The sequence below is a fragment of the Struthio camelus genome, chromosome 3 (assembly GCF_040807025.1).
Source record: "Struthio camelus isolate bStrCam1 chromosome 3, bStrCam1.hap1, whole genome shotgun sequence".
Lineage (NCBI taxonomy): Eukaryota > Metazoa > Chordata > Aves > Struthioniformes > Struthionidae > Struthio > Struthio camelus.
Window position 1 is genome coordinate 126892511 of NC_090944.1, and position 18903 is coordinate 126911413.

General features: G+C 42.2%; 1 protein-coding gene across 3 annotated transcripts; it reads right to left on the bottom strand.

Moving 5' to 3' along the window:
* Nucleotides 1–807: 807 nt before the first annotated feature.
* Nucleotides 808–18832, bottom strand: BROX (BRO1 domain and CAAX motif containing). 3 transcript variants are annotated; one of them, XM_068940219.1, is made up of 13 exons: nucleotides 18570–18832; nucleotides 16913–17043; nucleotides 16003–16109; nucleotides 14353–14449; nucleotides 12857–12952; nucleotides 12111–12183; nucleotides 11611–11716; nucleotides 10962–11051; nucleotides 10085–10170; nucleotides 8689–8770; nucleotides 7383–7533; nucleotides 5778–5937; nucleotides 808–5276 (listed from the first exon to the last, which is right to left on the bottom strand). In XM_068940219.1, the coding sequence occupies exons 2-13, from the start codon at nucleotides 17011–17013 to the stop codon at nucleotides 5190–5192; spliced, it is 1236 nt and encodes a 411-aa protein (XP_068796320.1). In that variant the 5' UTR covers nucleotides 17014–17043; nucleotides 18570–18832; the 3' UTR covers nucleotides 808–5189. The 3 variants fall into 3 exon arrangements, with proteins under 3 accessions (XP_068796320.1, XP_068796321.1, XP_009685020.1); XM_068940220.1 differs by lacking the exon at nucleotides 18570–18832 and adding an exon at nucleotides 17838–17957; XM_009686725.2 differs by lacking the exon at nucleotides 18570–18832 and adding an exon at nucleotides 17807–17946.
* Nucleotides 18833–18903: the final 71 nt, after the last annotated feature.

An 18903-nucleotide genomic window follows, 5' to 3' on the forward strand; every position in this document is an offset into this window, starting at 1 on the left:
AGAAAACCCAAGCTTAGGGCTACAGGATGCAACTATCTGAAAGGAGTGCTTGTATTTGAACTGTGGGCAGGTCCCGACAATTTGCAGGCTTGGCCCGAGATTAAGAACAGGTAAAATGGGGAGTGGGGCATCTGGGGGAGAAAAAAAAAAAAAAAGCATGAAGCACAAAGGCACAAGCCTATGTAAACTGATACCGTTCAGGCAAGCGTTAAAGAGGCAGTTGCAGGTTTCCAAGTATGCCATACTCGGAAGTAATTTGTAGTATCTGGCCTCCTTAAGCGAATTTTCATATAGGAGCTAAACTAAAGTCTCAGAGGCTAGAAGTCATTAGTGTGTTTTTACACAAAAAATTGAGAAAGAGCCAAAGCTGCCTCTGAAAAGGAAAAATCCTGTTTCCTGCTAACCTATTTGCCACCTGCCGGCAGCTTAGAGAAGCGTCCAGCAATTCGCATTTGCCAAGTGACCCTTTAGCGCAGTACCTGGAGCGGCCTTGCCAGCGCTCCGATTTTGCATCGGCAACAAGCCTACCGTTTAAAAAAAGACAAAAGAAAAGAAGTTTGGAAATCCCATCTTCTCTCTTCCTGCCACGTAACTTTAGACGTGCTTCCTCATGCACCCAATTCACATAACCGTGTGAACCGCGTAACCGTCACCACTGTGACTTGCTTAGTGAAACTCGCCTTTAGACATACTCCAAGAATAAAGTATTCTCTTTCCATTTCTGTATTTGTATTAAATTGGAGAAAGCCACATTCAAGATAGACCCTATTTCTTCTTACTAACAATTTTAAATAATGCAACGAAAGATAACATAATGATTGCTTATTTTTATTTTAAATAGTATTCTGAAACTGGTGGTTATATACAAATTTTCAGTCTATCAAACTTAAGACTGCATGGTGACCATCTTCATACAATAAGGCTGCTTGGTCAATCTCACCATAGTTTATTCCATTCAAGTTCAATTAATTGGAGCACACGCTTGCTTCAGATACTAGTCTGTAACCCATGAAGGCACCATCACAAAACAAGGTGGGCCTTACTTCACGGAAAGCTGATCAAGAGCCCCCTCAGTTGCCAAGTGATATCTGTTGGAATTTGAAAGCATCTCCAGCGGGGCAAGATCGGAGCGAATCTGAGCTGATCTGTTGCGGCAGGGCTGCGATGCTGCACGCTCAAGATCTGGAGACAGATACCCACTACAGGGGTCTTCCATGCCAGACAGTCATTTTCAAGGGGTTTTACTCCTCCCTTAATCAGGCCAGTCGTTAATAAAAATAAAAAAAAAAAAAAAAGTGTAGCTCACACTGCTTTGTTAATTTAGCAATAATGATCTTTAGAGAGATTTTTAGGGATGAGTAATACGCATACACAGGATTTACGTTAATACTAAAGCGTCAGTTTTAGATGCTAGGCATAGGGATGAGATGAAACATTACATATGATTCCCCCAGCCAGTAGAGATAAACTTAACTTCTCCAAATTGACACGGAAAACAGATGAATTACTGCCTCCTCTCATGCTCCCTCTGTACTGAAGATAGAGATAGGCTTCATGAGTTTACTTTATACATAGACAATTAAAAATACATTTTGGTAACGTTTCCCATAAAAATCTTACCAATACCACCGTAGTGAAATCAGGGCAACAAAATTAAAAAGACAGGAAGGAATATTTACAAACACATTGTATTGTACTGAAATTGCAAGATTATAAATTTCTAAAGTGCAAAGTTTGCTATATTCTACACAGATACAGGTATGGTTTCTTGCTTATACTATGCACCAATACCATCATCACAGACACATCACATATCCATGCTGAACATTCAAGTGACCAAATGTTTTCCTTATGCTGACAGGCAAAACTCCCCTACTGAAGCCAGTGGGAGGCAGGCATTAGCATCCAAGGGCTAAATTTAGTCTCTTCGTTCTAGGAGTGTCACATGCCAGATGGTGATAAACTACTGTAAACCCAGCAACATGAAACATTGAGGAAGTATAAAGGTCTCAAAGTATAATTCCTAGAGAGCTTACCGATTTGCTTTTTAATCTACTAAGACGATCAGTGCATTTTTAAAAGCACAAAAATAAAGGGCCCAGTGCTCAGCATTTTATTCAGCAGTAGTTTTGTCCTAGTTTAGACTGAGCACAGGTTTTTAAGACATTACTATTGTGTGAACGACATTTGCAGGTTTAGCCATTAGAGCCTCGAAACCCAGAGAGAGGCCACAAGAATGGGCTCTTGCAGCATGAGAATATCAAAAAAGTCACCATTCAAAATACATCATTAAAAAAAACTATCATATGAAACCATAATAGAAGGAATGTGGCTGCTAGGTTTCCAGATTACCTGAAACTCCCAGTCAAGTCACCAATATTCCTCAGGATATTAGACAGTTAATCTAACTATTATGTACAATAATTCTCCCCACTTCCCAACAAAACTGAAGAGAAAAACTGCCTGCTGACTGACAGCGTTCTACACATATGCTTGGCAAAGCAATCAATCTCAATTTCCTTATTCTTGGGCAAAACTGTTCAGTGTTTGCCATAGGATTTTAAACTACAAGTAAACAAAGTTTGTCTTGAAAAGCAACATGTGTTAAGTAAATTAGTTTGTTCCATTAGGCTATTTTAAAACTACTACACCATATTTACTGACATAGCTATGGCGTAAAAAAGTTTCACAGCTAGCCTTAAGTAATGCCATAATCTGACACGATCCAGTTGCTTATACCGAAAACTATTTACAGGGAATTTGGTTCAAACAAACCACTTAGTTTGAGAAAGCACCAAAGAATTAAAAATTGCAATTCTATAAAATAATATTTTCTAAGATTTTTTGGGGAGTGATTTAGTCAAGATTTGCTCTTTTTATTTTAAGATATTCATACACTGAAACACACCCCTGGTCAAAAGCCTCACTGGAAATGAGTCCAGCGCACACATGTATTAGCGAACAAAGGTGAGTCTGTGCCAGTGTGTAGCGGACAGGAGGGAAAGTGAGGGGGAAGAAGGAAAATGGAATATAGTGCGTTTAGAAAGAACCATTAAATAGACTGAGACATATCAGCATCAACAGACACAGACTTCTGAAAAACAATGAGCAACTGACAATTCATGATTATGAAACTCGGTTAATTGAATCTTGATCCTTAAAGGGGTCAGGCTAAGCGAATGCAGATGCCTATAGCTGTAATAAGTTTTTAAAGAGAATTAAAATTGGTATTGGCAGAGTAGCTCCACGCTCCATTCCGGTAAATCCTAAGCTAGGTCTTTTAACTATGCAGGAAGTCTAAAAAGTCAACTGATCAACTCATCAAGAGCTCTGAGTAATTCTTCATCAAATACAGTCATCTCTTTCTGTATGCTGTGCAGTTGGAAGGAATACACATATTTTGGATAAAATCTCACTAGATACTTGTCATCCTCTACCCACATAAGCCCCTCCAAAACAGAAACTTGTTCTTCCAAAGTGATCCTCTGGATTTTATGCTTATTTTTAATGTGCAGAACTGGTTGAAAGAAAGATTCAACACTGGACGGAGCAAGCTTTGCAGTTGATTCACCCATGGCAATCGGCATTAAGATCCTCTTAGTCTTCTGGAGCAATGAATTCTGTATTTTGGTCCAGTATCCAAGGAAGAGTCTTGTGTTCGTATTAACCTCCTCAACAGTTTTTGTTCCACATGCCTTCAAGGAGCTACACAGCTGGTAAGTTGGTCCAGTCCCACAAAAGATTTCAAACACTGAACCACCAAATTAGACTACCGTGAAAGGTGAGCCAAATCAAACAGTGCAATGCCAGGAATTTGTTCACAGTATCCATCATGCTAAGTGCGTACATCATCGTGTTTTGTTTAAATGGGAACATTTTCAGGCTGTTCAGTTTCTTTCGCAGGTAGAAAGAAGTGCAGCAGCCGGGACCTGGAGACTGCAAGGCTCTCACTACAACACACGCCACACATTTGCAACAAATCAGAAAACTAAAAGAATGATTTTGTTGACATGGATGTTTTGGAGTGCTCAGTACTAAGGAATACTATCACGTTTTCCACAGTAGGAAGATATGGAAGAAACGAGTTCTACAAAATACTTTCCTCCTCAGTCTTCGCTGGGCTTGGCCTTTGGTAAATTCTCTTCATATGGGGCTGATTTCAGTGTAATACTGAGAAAGCTGGGAAATAGCACTGTTTATATATGTTGTAAAGGAAATCTAGAGCTTGATGTCCCAACTGTGTCATTAGCTCTTCAGCTAATCTTTCCTACCTCTTCTCTTGATGGTTTCTTACACACACTATCCAGTTGGAAACAGAGCGTCTTAATTACAACCTCGTTATCTTCTGCAGGACAACTTTATGCATCCAAATTGAGCTCTTCTAGTGCCAGGGGATTTTAACCATCTGCAGCTCTCAACCTTTTAAAATCTTTCTAGATCCAAAAACTACGAATGAATTACACCAATGCGTTACCTTTAGGAGCTTTCTCATTACTTGCTGCATCATTTTCATATACAATCTGACATTAAAGGATTTTAATTTAAGGACAGACAAGCTAAAGTACCTTACCGTAAACTCTGATACAGGAACCTGAATCTATGAAGGAAAGGACAGAGTCCAATAGTTTCAGAAGAATATACACTGTGCTCCAATTATACAGAACTTCAAGCTTTCCAAATTGTGTGAAAGTCTATGAAACACTATACGAGTGCTACATACCAAACCCAGCTTTTCTTCACTCGTTACAGTTAAGTGAATCAGAACAAGACAGGGAGTTAAGCCTTTGTGACAAACCTAAATAAATATAACTGTTCAGGCTAATATCTTTTTGTAGAATTTGACATTATATGGCATATAATTTAATGGAAAATCCTCAAGTGTTACAGTCATGATTCTTCCTTTGCTATTTGTGGGTAGAAACTAAACCCATAAAAAGAAACTCTCTAGAGGCACAATAGGAACATTTAAGCCCGTTCATTCTAGGATATCCCGCTAAGACCCAAAACAAGCCAGATATAAATACATTTCTTCTAGAAATCCACCACATTCTCAAGCAAGATAGACTCATACTAATAAAAACTAATTAAATTAGTATTCTAAATGAAAAAGAAGAATCAGGAGTTTAGAACTAAGAGCCCCAAAGTCCAATTAATATAGTTTTAAAGGGAATTCAAAGCACTTATGGCACTTAAGAAATCTGGCATCCACTGTCTTTCTGAGGCTTTATATCTGGTTCCTTCAGAGGTTTTACATCTTCATCTGGTTTCGGTTTAGCCTGCAAACAAAAAAAGATTTAAAATACCGCAAGTAAAAACCACTATGTCTGCCAAGTATTCATGTACTGCTAACTTTACATATGCTAATGTAATAGTCTCCCCTCTTCCCAAAGCTGAAGGCTTTGAATAAAAAGGAGAAAAAGCACCAAGCCTTCTCTATTTCAGTGTCCTTAAATGGATCCTTTTTCAAAAATAAATCTTTCTTCTATAGCATTCTTTCTTTCTATAGCATTCACTCCTGTAGCATCTCAGCATCTCACACACATTACTGAATTTCCTCTTATGCAGTACTTTGTGACCCCGTAACTTCCATATGCTGACAACGTGACAAACATGAACTGACTTGCCTCTTTGCACATTGGAAATCTGAACTCAGGTGGTAGCCTGATGCTTATGCCCTACACTAAGCTGAGGAAGCATGTCAGAAGAACAAAACGGCAACTCTGTATTATACGTACAACAAAGATGATAGGAAAGAACTGAAAATAAGATAATCTTACAGTGTCATCCTTTGGCCTCTTGGTGAGATCAAACGCAGCAAGTGTTTCAGGAGTCCAGTGCGCATTCAGGGCAGGAAATTCAAAAGGAACAGGCTCTACTAAGCCATAGTTTGCCTTTAGTTCCAGCTGCGGAGCCTCTGCTGGCACCTTTTGAAAATAACTGTGATAGAATATAATAATATGTTTAAAACACAACACTATCTCTGCAAGTCTCCTTTGTAATTCCAAAGAAAAACAGCCTGGCCTTTCACAGCGGCTACCAGTGCTGCTCTCCATTTCATTTCATTAAGGCATCATCTGACATGCATTCTATCAGCAAGCTTCACAACAACAAAAGCAATTCCTCCCTGGCTTTGTTCCTCCCCCAATAGCTAGCTGGGCTCTTTCCTATCCCATAACCACTCTTTCCAATGCTTCAATAAAAAGAGCAATTTTTGCCCCCCCCCCCCCCAATCCTAAAAATCCAGATGAAGATTTAAAATACCTCCCAAGAAAGGTGAAGAGGCTGACAGCTCTTTTCCTCTGCTACTGCAAAATGAGCCTTGGTGTTTTACAGGGCATAATAGTACCAACACTGCAACATCCACAAAGACTTCCTACGATACACAGCCTGAATGAGGATATAAATCTACCCTTGGCAAACTCAGTAATTGAAAACTGACAATTACTGGTGCACACTACCCTACTTCCTGTGCTCCAGCAGAGCTTTATGGCAGGCATATCTCCTAAAACATGCGAGGGTTCCCTGGCGTCTCCTTCACAGTTTGGTTCTACAGAGACATGGATATGTTGAAATCTCCAGCATACCGTTGTTATAAGCTACAACAAGGGTTATTGAAACCAAAGCAGAGTAGAGCATTTTCTTCCTTTTTTCAGTTTATCTTGATATACCCAACAATCCTTTGTGTTAGGTCAATTCCCCTACTATAGAGGTCTTTAAATCCTGTAAAGGGGGAAATAAAATATATCATGGAATACTAAATCATAAGAAGAGAAGAAGGGAGAAGGAAACCAGCTAGAGAATTCTAAAGCTGAATTAATACTGCTATTCTAAACTGCTTCCAAACTCTTTTTGGAAGGGGCATTAACTAACGGAATACCCTATTCACACTATTAGTTACACTTACACCGGTAGAGCTCCTAGCACTCCAAGCATATTCTTCACTGAAGGCACGACTGTGCTTTGACTTCCCTGCTAGCAAGGCAGAAAAAGCTACTAGTCTTCTCCATCTCCCCTTTGTCCTCTTTGCCTACTAGATCGCAGCAGCAGGAAAGAGGGCATTAGAGCAATAAAGGAATCTCTGCAGAACTCCTGCACAGGAGAGAGGCAGAGGAACGAAGAAGAAAACAGCTTAACCTCTCCAGCATGTCAGTCCAATCTACGCAGTTGAACTGGCATAGAGCAGGGACAGGGGGATAGCATCAAATCCACAGCAAGTTCGCTAACAGGAAGTCAAAGATTAATTTGCAATTCTGTGAATTACATCTTATGCCTTAAAGGTGTGTCAGAACTGGACAGTAAAACTTACCATCCCATCCTGAAGCAAAAGCAAATGAGGTATTAACAATTCATACAGAGTACAATATCAACCAGGAATTACTTACATGAATCCGTTCTCTCTCTGGCATTTTTCTAGGGTGTTCTTAATCAAACTTCCTAATTTCCTAAAGAAGAGATGTCCAGAAGGTTTGGCTGTAGTCCCAGGACCTTTGGTTTCTCCATATTCTTTGCACAATGCTTCAGCCTTGGCAAAAACTTCACAAGAAAGCAACGTAATAAAAATCAGTTACACGAATCTATTAAATGGCAGTTCTGATTTACTGTTGCTTTAGTTTTAAGAGATACCAGATTGCATGCAGGCTTCTTATTTTTTGAAAATAAAATAAGCAAGCTCAAGGGTAGCACCTCCAGCCAAGATTTACTGCATCCAAGAAGTGACTATGAACAGGAAAAAAAAAAAAAAAAAGAAAAAGAAAAAAGAAAAAAAACCAAAGCTTTTTGAGTAGGGAGAAGGGAAGCATGCTTACTTGTGGGGCAAAATGTAAGAGTAAGCCTAAAAAACTCTGGAACATGGTGGGAAACAAGAGTGGGTATGAAGGTGCCTACGCAGTGCTGATGTCCAAAAATAAACAGTAGTTCAATAAGGGGCGCGGAAAGAAGCACTTTTATCTGAACAGAAGGCACAGTAAAAAACACAAGGTTTGTTTTATGGAAAGTAATCCTATTTAGTTTATGCTGTCATTCAATTTTTCCTTTATCTACTTTTGAAATTGATACTAAAACTCTCAAATTGGATGACTTGTGTGCTTTTATGTTTTCATGTGTTGTGGTAAAGTAATGCAGTACAGGCCACTGGGATACGACAAAAGTCACCCGTCTTTAGGCAAGATGGTACGGCAATATCTTTGCATATGAGCAATACCTTTGAAGGGAGAAGGATGGTGAGGGGAAAGACTCTGAATTACTGTAATAACTCTAGTTAGCTCCCCTAATCTAGCTTCCAAAGGAATGGAAAGGATAGAAATTATCAGAACTTGTTTAAAAAAAAAAAAAAAGCTGCTTTGAGAGGAATCATAGTATATTTTCATTATTTAATGCACAATACTGCAACTTTGTGATTTGGAGGTTGCTGTAATTTAAGACACAGATCAGAAAATACAGTGACCAGACAACTGTTTTTTATTATAGACAGCTCAAAGCCATTCTTCATAGGCTGAGAAACATAGTTGAAATTTTCTGCAGCCTCTTTATGAGAGACAGTCTTCAGTAAGACATACCTAAAACAGAATACACTGCCTCTGTTCAAATCGTGCTAGATTTTCACCAGGAGACCAAATAAACACACAACAAAGCAAAATAAAACATGCATGTCATCCTCACACCCTGCCATCCATTCTTAATAACACTTACATTTTTCTGATTCCTGCAGAGATCTGATCGCCTCCCCACATTTATCACTGGCCAGCAAAGTTTGACCATGGTAACAGTACGCCTAATGAGAGAGGACAACATCATTATCAGCATCACTTGGGTACCTCCTGCATCAATTAACTTCTGCTCTTCCTTTCTTACATCAGTTGCATCTCTTTGAAGCTGCCATCATCAGAAAGCTGACAAAGCAGCACTCACCAATGACCCAGTATATTTACGCTGAACAATGCAGCTCAGCGTATGTACACCTAAGTTAGGCTTAAAGCCTAACTCTCAAGTATGGATGTAGTTTAGTCACCAGTAACTTGGAGCTTCATCTTCGAAGGCTTTTATCTAAAAGCAGTAGTAGATAGCCTCATCCTCTCCACCTCAGTGTGTAGCATTAAATCCCACCAGCAGAAAGATGATGAACCCCAGTCAAGTTTACAAAAGTGAAGACTAAAAACTAAACTACCTGAACCCTCAGTAACTGCATCTGCAACCAACATCAAAGAATCCAGAAGAGATGAAGGTATCTGCCGCCTGTTTGAGATACTTTGCCACAGTCCAAATAACTTTTCCACCCAAAAAAGTCCCATTCCTGCAAACTCACGCTTAAAGACACAGAGTACTGTGTTCTAGTGAGAACTGAACAGCCTTTTCTATTATCAGGAGATGCTGAGTTTAAAGTACTTAAGTACTAAATTCTGTAAGTATAGGAACATTCCCATGAACAACGCATACCTTCCTGGCTATCCCATGAGAAGAGACGTGAAAGTGTAACCTTAACCTGCCATGGCCCATTTTATACAAATTAGGTACTCTTAAAAAACATACACACACAAAAACCCCACATACCATGCTTGCAAACATGCAGCTTTTAGACACAGTTTTAAAGCAAGAGAAGGACAACTTCAACCGTTTAGTTCCAGGCTTTTTTACAGTTCAAAAGAGCCAGCTCATAGGTTCTGACAGGCTACAAGAAGCAAATAGCAAGCTGAGTAGCTGATGATCCCTAGAGTGCCACTGCACTTGCTAAGAGATCCATCACGCAAAAGGGACAGGACCTGAAACGGCAACAAACGTTATTTGATGCAGTTTCATTCGGGGCTTTAGAAAAGATGATCATCTCTGAATTATGCCTAGAATCAGATTGCGACACAGATAATGGAAGATAAGCATCATGGTCTACCTGACCTGGTTCACTTAGAGGAAAGTAATGGCAATAAATTCTATACAGCAGGCACTTCACCTGGCTCAATAAGAACACTTCAAATGTCATTGACACTGCAGAGTATCTCTTCACAGCATGATAACAAGGTCAAAGCAACGCTCAGTCCACATTCTCTGTCCAGACAACGTTAAAAACTATGATCAGTGTCAAGCTAGTACTTACATACGCCATATAGAAACAGGTCTTCAAGTTTAAGTACTTCCTCCATTTACCTACATAGGTTGGATCCAAACTGGATAATGTTTGATCTATGAATAGGTAAGCAACATTACTCTTTAAGACAACTGGAAACATAAAAATCCCATACACGCTCACAGAGCAGAATTCTTAAACTCAGCAATGGATCTTAACTACAAAGCGGTTAGAAACAATTGATAAAAATCATTCCTGCAAAGGCATAAAGAAACCGTGAGAAAAACACAGAGCTACCATGCAGTTGTTCCTAGACCCCTGGATCTGCTGTCCGCTAGGTCTAGAAGACTAATTTTCCTAAATACTTTTAGGTAGCATTTCAAAGTTTGTTCCCAGTTTAATTTCAGGTACTGACCTACAAAAGTTTATGTAAGTTACAATATTCCATCTCCCATACTGACTCCTGTATTTTTGCCCTTTTCCAACTTGCCTCAGTAAGCCCACAGATCAGCTTGCTCTTTTGGAAAGATGTACACAATTAACCTGCTGCACTCTCTACAGTCTGCATCATACTCTGCATGCCAAAGACAGCTGAACATGCTCCGTCTACATCAGCCATTTGTTTGCTGGCAAGGTATCTCAAGACATTACTCTGTCTTCCAGCTCCTCTCATTAGCATGTCCTACTAGTAGGTACAGAAAAAGATGCCCTCAAAAAACGAAGGCCTTATGAAAATATATCTGGCATGCTGGTAACTGAAGCCTTGAATATACTAAATAGAAAATAAACATGCAAAGCATATCCACTGAGAAACAGCATTAATCCTGCAATCGATGGGCGGGTGAACTATGTCTGCTGGCAAGAATGCATAAATCGGGTCGCTAAGGATACAAAACAAGACACTTACCAGCTTTTTGGTAGAAGTTAGCTGTTTCATAAGCAAGAGCAGCTATTAAACCTGGATTATGTTTCAACTCAATAGCCCGGGCAATTGTCACTGAAAGAAAATCCCAGATCACAGTATTAAAGTTTAATCGAAAATGTCTCAAACTTAGCAAAGGCATTTAGCATTTTAACACCCCTGCATAAGCAGAAAAGTATTATGTTCTCACAAGTCAAACAGACGACAGAATGAAGACAGACCGTTACTTGAAGAGGACGATTCCCAATTAAGAGAACAATTGAAAGATTAGTCAGAAGACCAATGAGTAAACAGAAGCACCAAATATCTTTAAATAAACAAACTGGAATTTATGTGAGGCAAGAATGGTGTTGGAGAGACTGCATGAAAGGAAAAAAGGAGGGGGGACGATTGTTACACACAAGTTCTTCAAAACTGGTCATATTTGTACTATCAGACTGATCTTTGGTGTTTTCCTGCTATAACTAGAACTTAAGTTTCTTTAGAAACAACCCTCCCCACCGAACCACAGTACTTGGAGAAAAAACTGTCATTGCTATCAAGAAGACGTCATGAGACATCAAAGAAGCCCACAAAGACCGCCACTTCCCAAACCAACCCATATTCCCAAACCAACGTGCATATTTAAAAATACCTTCTTGAGCTTCAGCTTGGCACTGTACGATGTAAGAGTCTATAAGTCGAGCTTCTAAATCTCTTCCCTTTTCCACAGGTGTAATCAATTTTGGAATATGACTTTCCTAAGTACAAAGCAAGTCTCAAAATTAGTTAAGCTTAGTATCACTATCAGTAATTCAAAGCAAGTCCCTAAATGGGGGCTATTTGATGCTGTTCCTAAACGGATGCAACACTGAGTGATGATCACAAGATGCCTGGCTACACCGTAGCACGTGCTACTGTCCAGACTTGATTGCTACTCCACTGCCATGGGGAAAGAGCAGCAGGAACTGAGCGGTAGCACAACAAACTAATACTCTTTTCTATATGAAAACGGAAAAACTCTGCAGGGAGTCTGAGGTATTTGTTCAAATATTCTCTAACTTCATCAGAAAAGCAAAGCCCTTCTAAGACAAGCAGCCAAGCACTCTAATTAGAGACAACTTAAGGAACAGACAGCAAAGAACATTTTTCTACCTTCAAATGTTTAAAAATCCCAGCTGCTATCTTCAGGCTTCTGTGAACATCTTTTGCTTCATCTTCTGTTATACTAAGAAAGGGCAGAACACACACTGAATCATAGAAACGTTGGTTGGAAAGGACCTCTCAAAGTCATTTAGTCTCACCTGCTGCTTGCAGCAGGACTATTGCCAACAGTAGGCCTGGTCAGCTATGGCTTTGTCTAGCTGAATCTTGGTGTCCTTCAAGAATGGACAGCTCACAATCCCTCTAAGTAACCTGTGCAGTGCGTCCCTCTGGTAAAGAAGTTTCTTACAGTGCCGTATCACTAAATAATCAAGTAAAACTAATTTCGGGAAAAAAAGTAACACCTTGTAATGACTTTCAACTGAAAGGGAGCCTCAGTGTTAAAAGCCAAAAGCTTTAGAAACCTGTAGGGTTAAAAGACAGCAGAGCTGTGGTTCTGAGAATGTAAATCTTGGAATTTAAATCTTGGAACTAATAGAGTAGGACTGATGAAGGGTTTATTCACAGCTGATGCCTTCCCTATATCACAGTCATTTAGTATTAGTACCCTGTTCGTAGATGCAAGGAGGGACTGAGGTGCACTTGGACATTAAAGCACATGAATGAAGGCCAACTGCCTCCCCGAACTCATAGCTGCGTCCATTGGACTTGCACTACAGCGGTCAAAACTCAGAAGCTACTAAATTTTTCGTGGAATACTGTTGCAATAGAATTACTAAGAAAAGAAAAACACTTACTCTTCTTTTCCAGCAAGCCTTGATGCATATTTTGTGTACCACAGAGCTACATTAAATCCCATGGAAACCAGTTCAAATACTGCATCCTGCTGGGAACTAAAGAAAGAGACAGAAACCCCAAAACAACCCCCAAACAATTTAATGCTTTCCATTTTGTTCTGACAAATTCTCTCTTAGAATTCTAAAGCATAAGTTGCCATTTCTGTCCATAAAATAGTTTTCATTTAAGAAGTCAATAGTTTCCAGTTCAGAACCTCCTGTTTGTTGAACTGCCTAAAAGAGACTTCAGTTTTTGCTTACTCCCTTCAAGAGCTCATAATTATAATTTCCCACATTCAGATGCCTACCCTTCCCATTTGGGAACTTTTATTTTAGAACAGTAACTTGAGATTTGTTTAGCTTTGGGTGTGGCTGACATTTTTCCATTTTTTTTTTTTAATTGCACATTTTGTGGAAAGCTTCACTCTGGAATGCCTATTTTAAAGTTGTAGCTGCTAAGTTCATAAGTCTGCTAATCCCTCAAAATGCATTTTATTGCAAACACATAAAACTGCAGTCAAATGGCACGTATAAATAGCAGGACATTTCAGAAGTTAAAAACATGCTTGGTCTTTGAAAGAGTGAACTTGCCATCACAAGCTCAATGCAGCTTAGGAACTAAACATCTCTAAAAAGAAAGGTGTGTGGGAAATAACGTTGGCACAAGAACAAACGGGTACATCCGTGAGAAAATTAAAAGAATCCTAATCAATAGATTGTCCTCCAAGGGGAACAAAAGCTGTGAGGGAGCTGAACACCACTTCTAGACAACCCTCGACAAATCTGTAAGTGTAATACACGTTATACAATGCGATCACCAACAACAGCAACAGACCACTGAGTAATCCAGGAGGCTCTTTCCAGGTCTGTACTCCTATTTAAAACAAAAACTTTGTTTGTTTGTAGCTTCTACATGTACTAGGCATTTCAGAGAACAGGAGCCAAAAAAACCCAAAAAACAAAACGAAAAACCAAAGAAATCCCAAAAACAAAAAAAACCCTCAAAAACCCCAAAACAAACAAACAAAAAAAACCCCCAGACCCTGAGCAACATGTGGACTTCAAAAAAGTCAGAAGATCAGGCAATAGGGCCAAATGGAAGAGTCAGTTTTAAACAGCAGGATCTATGCTATCACATTTAATTCAGAAATACTCTCAAAGTTCTCTTTTTGTACTCCTCTAGGCAACTGTACATACAATTTGTGTTTTAGTTGATCTCTCATGTAACTGATATCACAAATTATCACAAATACAGGCAACACATGCTTCAGAATACGCAGCACAGAAGAGTATAGCAATTATTAAAAACACAAAGTAACAAGTTTTTGGAAACTACTTTGTGTCCAAAATGTTGCTACACTTAAGTTTTCCCTCACACACCAGCTAGCACAGGGGCACGCATGTAGCAGATCAAAAGAAAATAGCTGCGTACCCTGTAATGGTGAAAGCACACATACCTTGGAACTTGTCCTTGTAAAGTGTCTGTCCACTTGAAATTCTGAATATATCGCAACTTACATTCTTGGGAAGAGTCATCCAGTGAAATAATAAAACCTATAGAATAAAACATGTACCAAAAGGCAATCTCAATATGAGAAACACAAACAAGTAATGAAAGGAATGGGGATCAGTGAGAATACAGATGAAGGAATGTTTTTTGTCGTACCACTTAAAAATCTGTGTTATTTCCTGAAGCTTTTATTTCTCAATATCTTGAGAACAAGGCTTGCAACAAGACAAATTGGCTAGTGTAAGAAACTGCTTGCCCAGCAGCTTATCAGTTCAACCCTGTGTGTGGTGCTTGTTCAAGGAAGACCTTGCAGATGTCCGCATGCCCCCATACGGGGACTAGTGAGGATTTTGGCTGGCTCAGGTAGTGGATGGCTGGGGCTTCTCAAGGTGAGTTGATGACTGTCCCTGCTACTGCAGTGGTGATACAGGAATTCCAGGAAAAGCTGCTTGGTCAAGAGGGAGAGGGAAAAGGGCTTTTAGGAAAGGACTTGCTTAGAGATCAGCTATTTTATCTCAAGGGCTACCAGAAACTGATTCTTTATATCCAGCTGCTCAGAAAGGGACAGCGAGCAAGAAGGAGCTCATGTTATGGGATGCACAAATGCTAGCATATGCAGACCCAGGAAGGAATTTTTCTGCATGAAGACTGGCTTTTGCCTGCTAGCAGTTTACCGAGTTCAAAAATTCAAGACTTGCTAGCTATTTAGGGTACAACTCTAGATGTTGTCAGATGTTCAGAAAGAGAGCAAATAGTTGTTTCTTTCACAAGCAGAAGATTGTAGCGACCAAGCACGATGCTTTCTTGAAGACGCTCTTCAAATCTTGTCTGCAGCAACTTGGACTGTTATCTTACCTTTATCTAGAATGTCTAATTAGCTTATACCTTTCTAGAGGCCGAGACCTACAGCAGCTTGAACTGTTTCACTTGCCACAGAGTGGAGGGGGGGGGGGGAACATGCACAATATTTTAATTGATCAGCTGATTACTGACAACTCTCAATCCTAAGTAACTTGTCTGAGTATCTGACTGTTAAGAGGAGGTTATCAAAATGTTGGCAGGAGGCAGGTTTCAAGGAAACACATTTGAGCCATCACAGCTGACCAGCTACATAAAACGTAGATGTTACAACAGCAAGAAGCTATATATGCATCCAAGATAAGCAACAGAAGAAGTGTAAACTTGAAATGAGTCTGTTATCTAGCACTAGACAAATCAGGAGTTTACGCTAAAGAGTGACTCCTATCAACTAGTTATAGGTTCAATTTATTCTAAAGGAGCAACTCAGTACAATCTATTTTTAGAGACAGAGGAAGAGAGTCTCCTCCAGCAGAAAGCTGAGCGAGGTTAAAAACAAGAGGACAGGGCTAACCAACACCAGGTACTGGCAGGGTCACAAAGGATACTGAAACCTGTAGAAAGGGCCTGGTGAGCACTCGTTGGTAACAAGCAGGGAACCCACAAAGACACATGCCTTCCTGCAAAGTGCAGAGCTTCTTTATATAAGATTAGTACAACATATGTTCTTAGCAGTGTCATCAAAACTCAAACTATATGAAAGAGCTCTTGACTTATTAGCAGTTTTGCCTGTCCCTACCTTGCAAGAGTGAGAAGTACAAGTCAGTTGCATTCTTCATCATTTCTGGATTACAACTCAAGTCAGTGAACAGCTCCAACAGTCGTGTTCGAGATAATCTTAAATCACTGTATGGAGGGAAAAGAAAAAAAAAAATTAAGAAATTCTACTCCAAAATGTTCTATTGAAAAAAAAAAGTACCCACCCATGTATACCATCACAGCCTGCTCTTTTAGCTAAGAAAGTGAAGCTCACATTCAACTTAGCTAGCTTAACACAAAGAGAGGTACTTTAGGTACTTAGCAAGAAGCTAATAAACATACAAAAATCTTCCCATCTCCTCTGGATACATAAGACTGTGCAAAATAGACCATGTTTTAAACCAAAGAATCAGATAGCAATGGGTAACCACTACTCACTTTGAATTTCTTGTTCAAATATAGACCAAAAAGAAACATCCCTTTATCCACAAAGAGGTTGGATGCAAGGAAAGGCAAAAGAAGTAACAAGCAGAAATATTCTTCAACATTAGAATGGGAAGAGCACATGAATAAATAAGAACAGATCTGGAAAATAACTGAGATCTCTTTTCATTATATCCCTACCTACAATAGTACATTCATGCCTTAATCACTTATGGAAATTACCTAAAATAATCCTTTCGCAGAAAAGCGCACAGTCATCAGAGATACAATGAAATGTTTAGTCTTTTGCCTCTGAGTTATTATAATGTGCCTTGCTATACAGTAAGAGACTTGAAAACTGGATAATTCACTCTTTGTAACGAGCTGCTCAATGTTATCAGTGCTTTATTGTCTCCCAGCCTACACATCTCTAGTATCTTCAGAGCAAAAATTTATGAGTAACCATTACTTTTCAAGATGCCCTCTAAACTGTGAGAGACAGACTGAAGTTAATCGCAAGCACTTACTTGCAAATCTTTGTTGCACCAGGAGTGGTAGCTACCCCATAAAAATTGAAGGAAACAGGAGCTGTAGCCTTCAAAGGGTTGCGATGAAACCAGTGGGTCATTTTCTTTCTGTAGTGCTGTTTATGCCAAATCTAAAGAGCAGAAGGAAATGATTAGCTCTAGTAACAGGTAAAACTGAGGTGCTGTAAGTGTCACGTTCCTCTGCCCAGTAAAATAAATTCAAAATGTAAACGGTTAGAAAAGAAATGAATTTGCAAAGTTTTACAAATAAGTACAAGGAAATAATTAAAAACTTATTTCAGTAACATATATAACATAAGCATTACAATGAGATGTTTTTACAAGCTTTTCCCAGTGCGGTATTTTCGGAGGATGAGATACCACGGGCAGAAGCCCATGGGAGGTTTGTACTGGATAAAGGGAGAAACTTTTTCAGCATGGGGACAGTCAGGCAGTGGAACAAGTAGTCCTAAGTGGCAGTGCAGTCTCCATCCACAAAGCTTTTCAAGACCCAACTGGATAAAGCCCTGAGCAACCTGGTCTAACCTCATAGCTGACCCTGCTTCGAGCAAGATCTCGGTTGGACTGGAGACCTCGTAAGGTCCCTTCCAACACGAATTATCCTGTGATCTTTTTTGAACCTGTAAGTTCATCACCATGAGCACCGTGCAGCTTAGCTGGAAGACGCAGGTCTGCCAGAGCCGCAATCGCTACCCATACTCAAGGCCGCTGTCCAGTGCTTTGCGAGCGACCGCAGAGTAACCTCTCTACAAACCTCCGCAGCTGCCAACGAACCTTTCACCCCCCCGCACAGCGGCTCCCTTTAACGGGCGGCAGACCCGAGGACAACCTGCCGGCTCACGGACGGCAGCGGACAATCCGACAGGTGCTCACCGAGAGAACAGCGCCGGGCAGCTCTTATCACCTGAGTCCTCCTTTGCTCCCTCCAGGTGACGCACTCGGCAGTTTTACTTGGCCGACGGGGCGGGGGGACGACACGGGCCTTGTCCAGGCAGGTTTCGACTCCGGCCCGGCCGCCGCGGAGGCGCCCCACCACCCTCCCCAGGCCTCGTCAGGCGGCGGCAGCAGCAGCAGCAGCAGCACCGCCGCCGCGGGCTCACGGCGCCCCGGCTCCCAGCGGCGCGGGAGGCAGCCGCGCACCCACCGGCCGCCCCGGCCCTCCCGCCCGCCGCCGCCGCTCCGGGCCCGGCAGCGGCCGCCGCTGGTGCGTCACGCAGCGCCCCGCCCCTCGCCGCAGGCAGCGCGAGTGGAGTGCGGATGTCATCGCTCGGCGCGCTACGGCGGGCCGACCGCATCGAGCCCGCCGGTTGTCCCGGCCCCCCAACCTCTTCCCCCTGCCGCCGCCGCCCTCCCGCACCCCGGCGGCGGCCGCCGCTGCCCCCAGGCCGCCTGCGCCACGCGCGAGTGGGCAGCGAGCCTGGGCAAAGCCGAGCTCCCCCGGTCTGGCACCGCCGTGACCGCGGCTCCGCCCGCCGCGGCGCCGCCCCGGGCCCGGGGAGCGCCCGGGGAGGCACGGCCAGGCCCCGCGGCCCCCCGGCACCGCGCACGGGGGCGGGACGGCGACAGGGACGGGCGCCGCCGTCAGCAGGGGCTCGCCGCGGCCCGGCGGCGGCCGCGCAGCGGCGTCGCTACTCACCGCGCACGGGGGACCTGCCGCGGCGGTACCGCCAGCCGGGAGCGGGGAGGGAGGAGCCGAGCGGTCCCGCCCGGCCGCCGCCGAGGCCTGCAGGGAGCGCCCGGAGCCCTCGGCAGCGCGGCGGCCACGTGACCCCCGCCGCCATGACACGTACCGAGGCGGCAGCGCGCCCTTTCCCTACGGGCGGCGGCTGCCTCGGTAGCGATGGCGCCGGCGGGCGGAGCCGGGGCGCTCTGGCCGCCGAGGCGCGGCCGGCGCAGCCTACCTCGCTGGGCGGCGCTGGCGGGAGGCGCCCGCAGCGCTTGGTTGTCGCGGCGGCGGCGGCGGCGGGGCT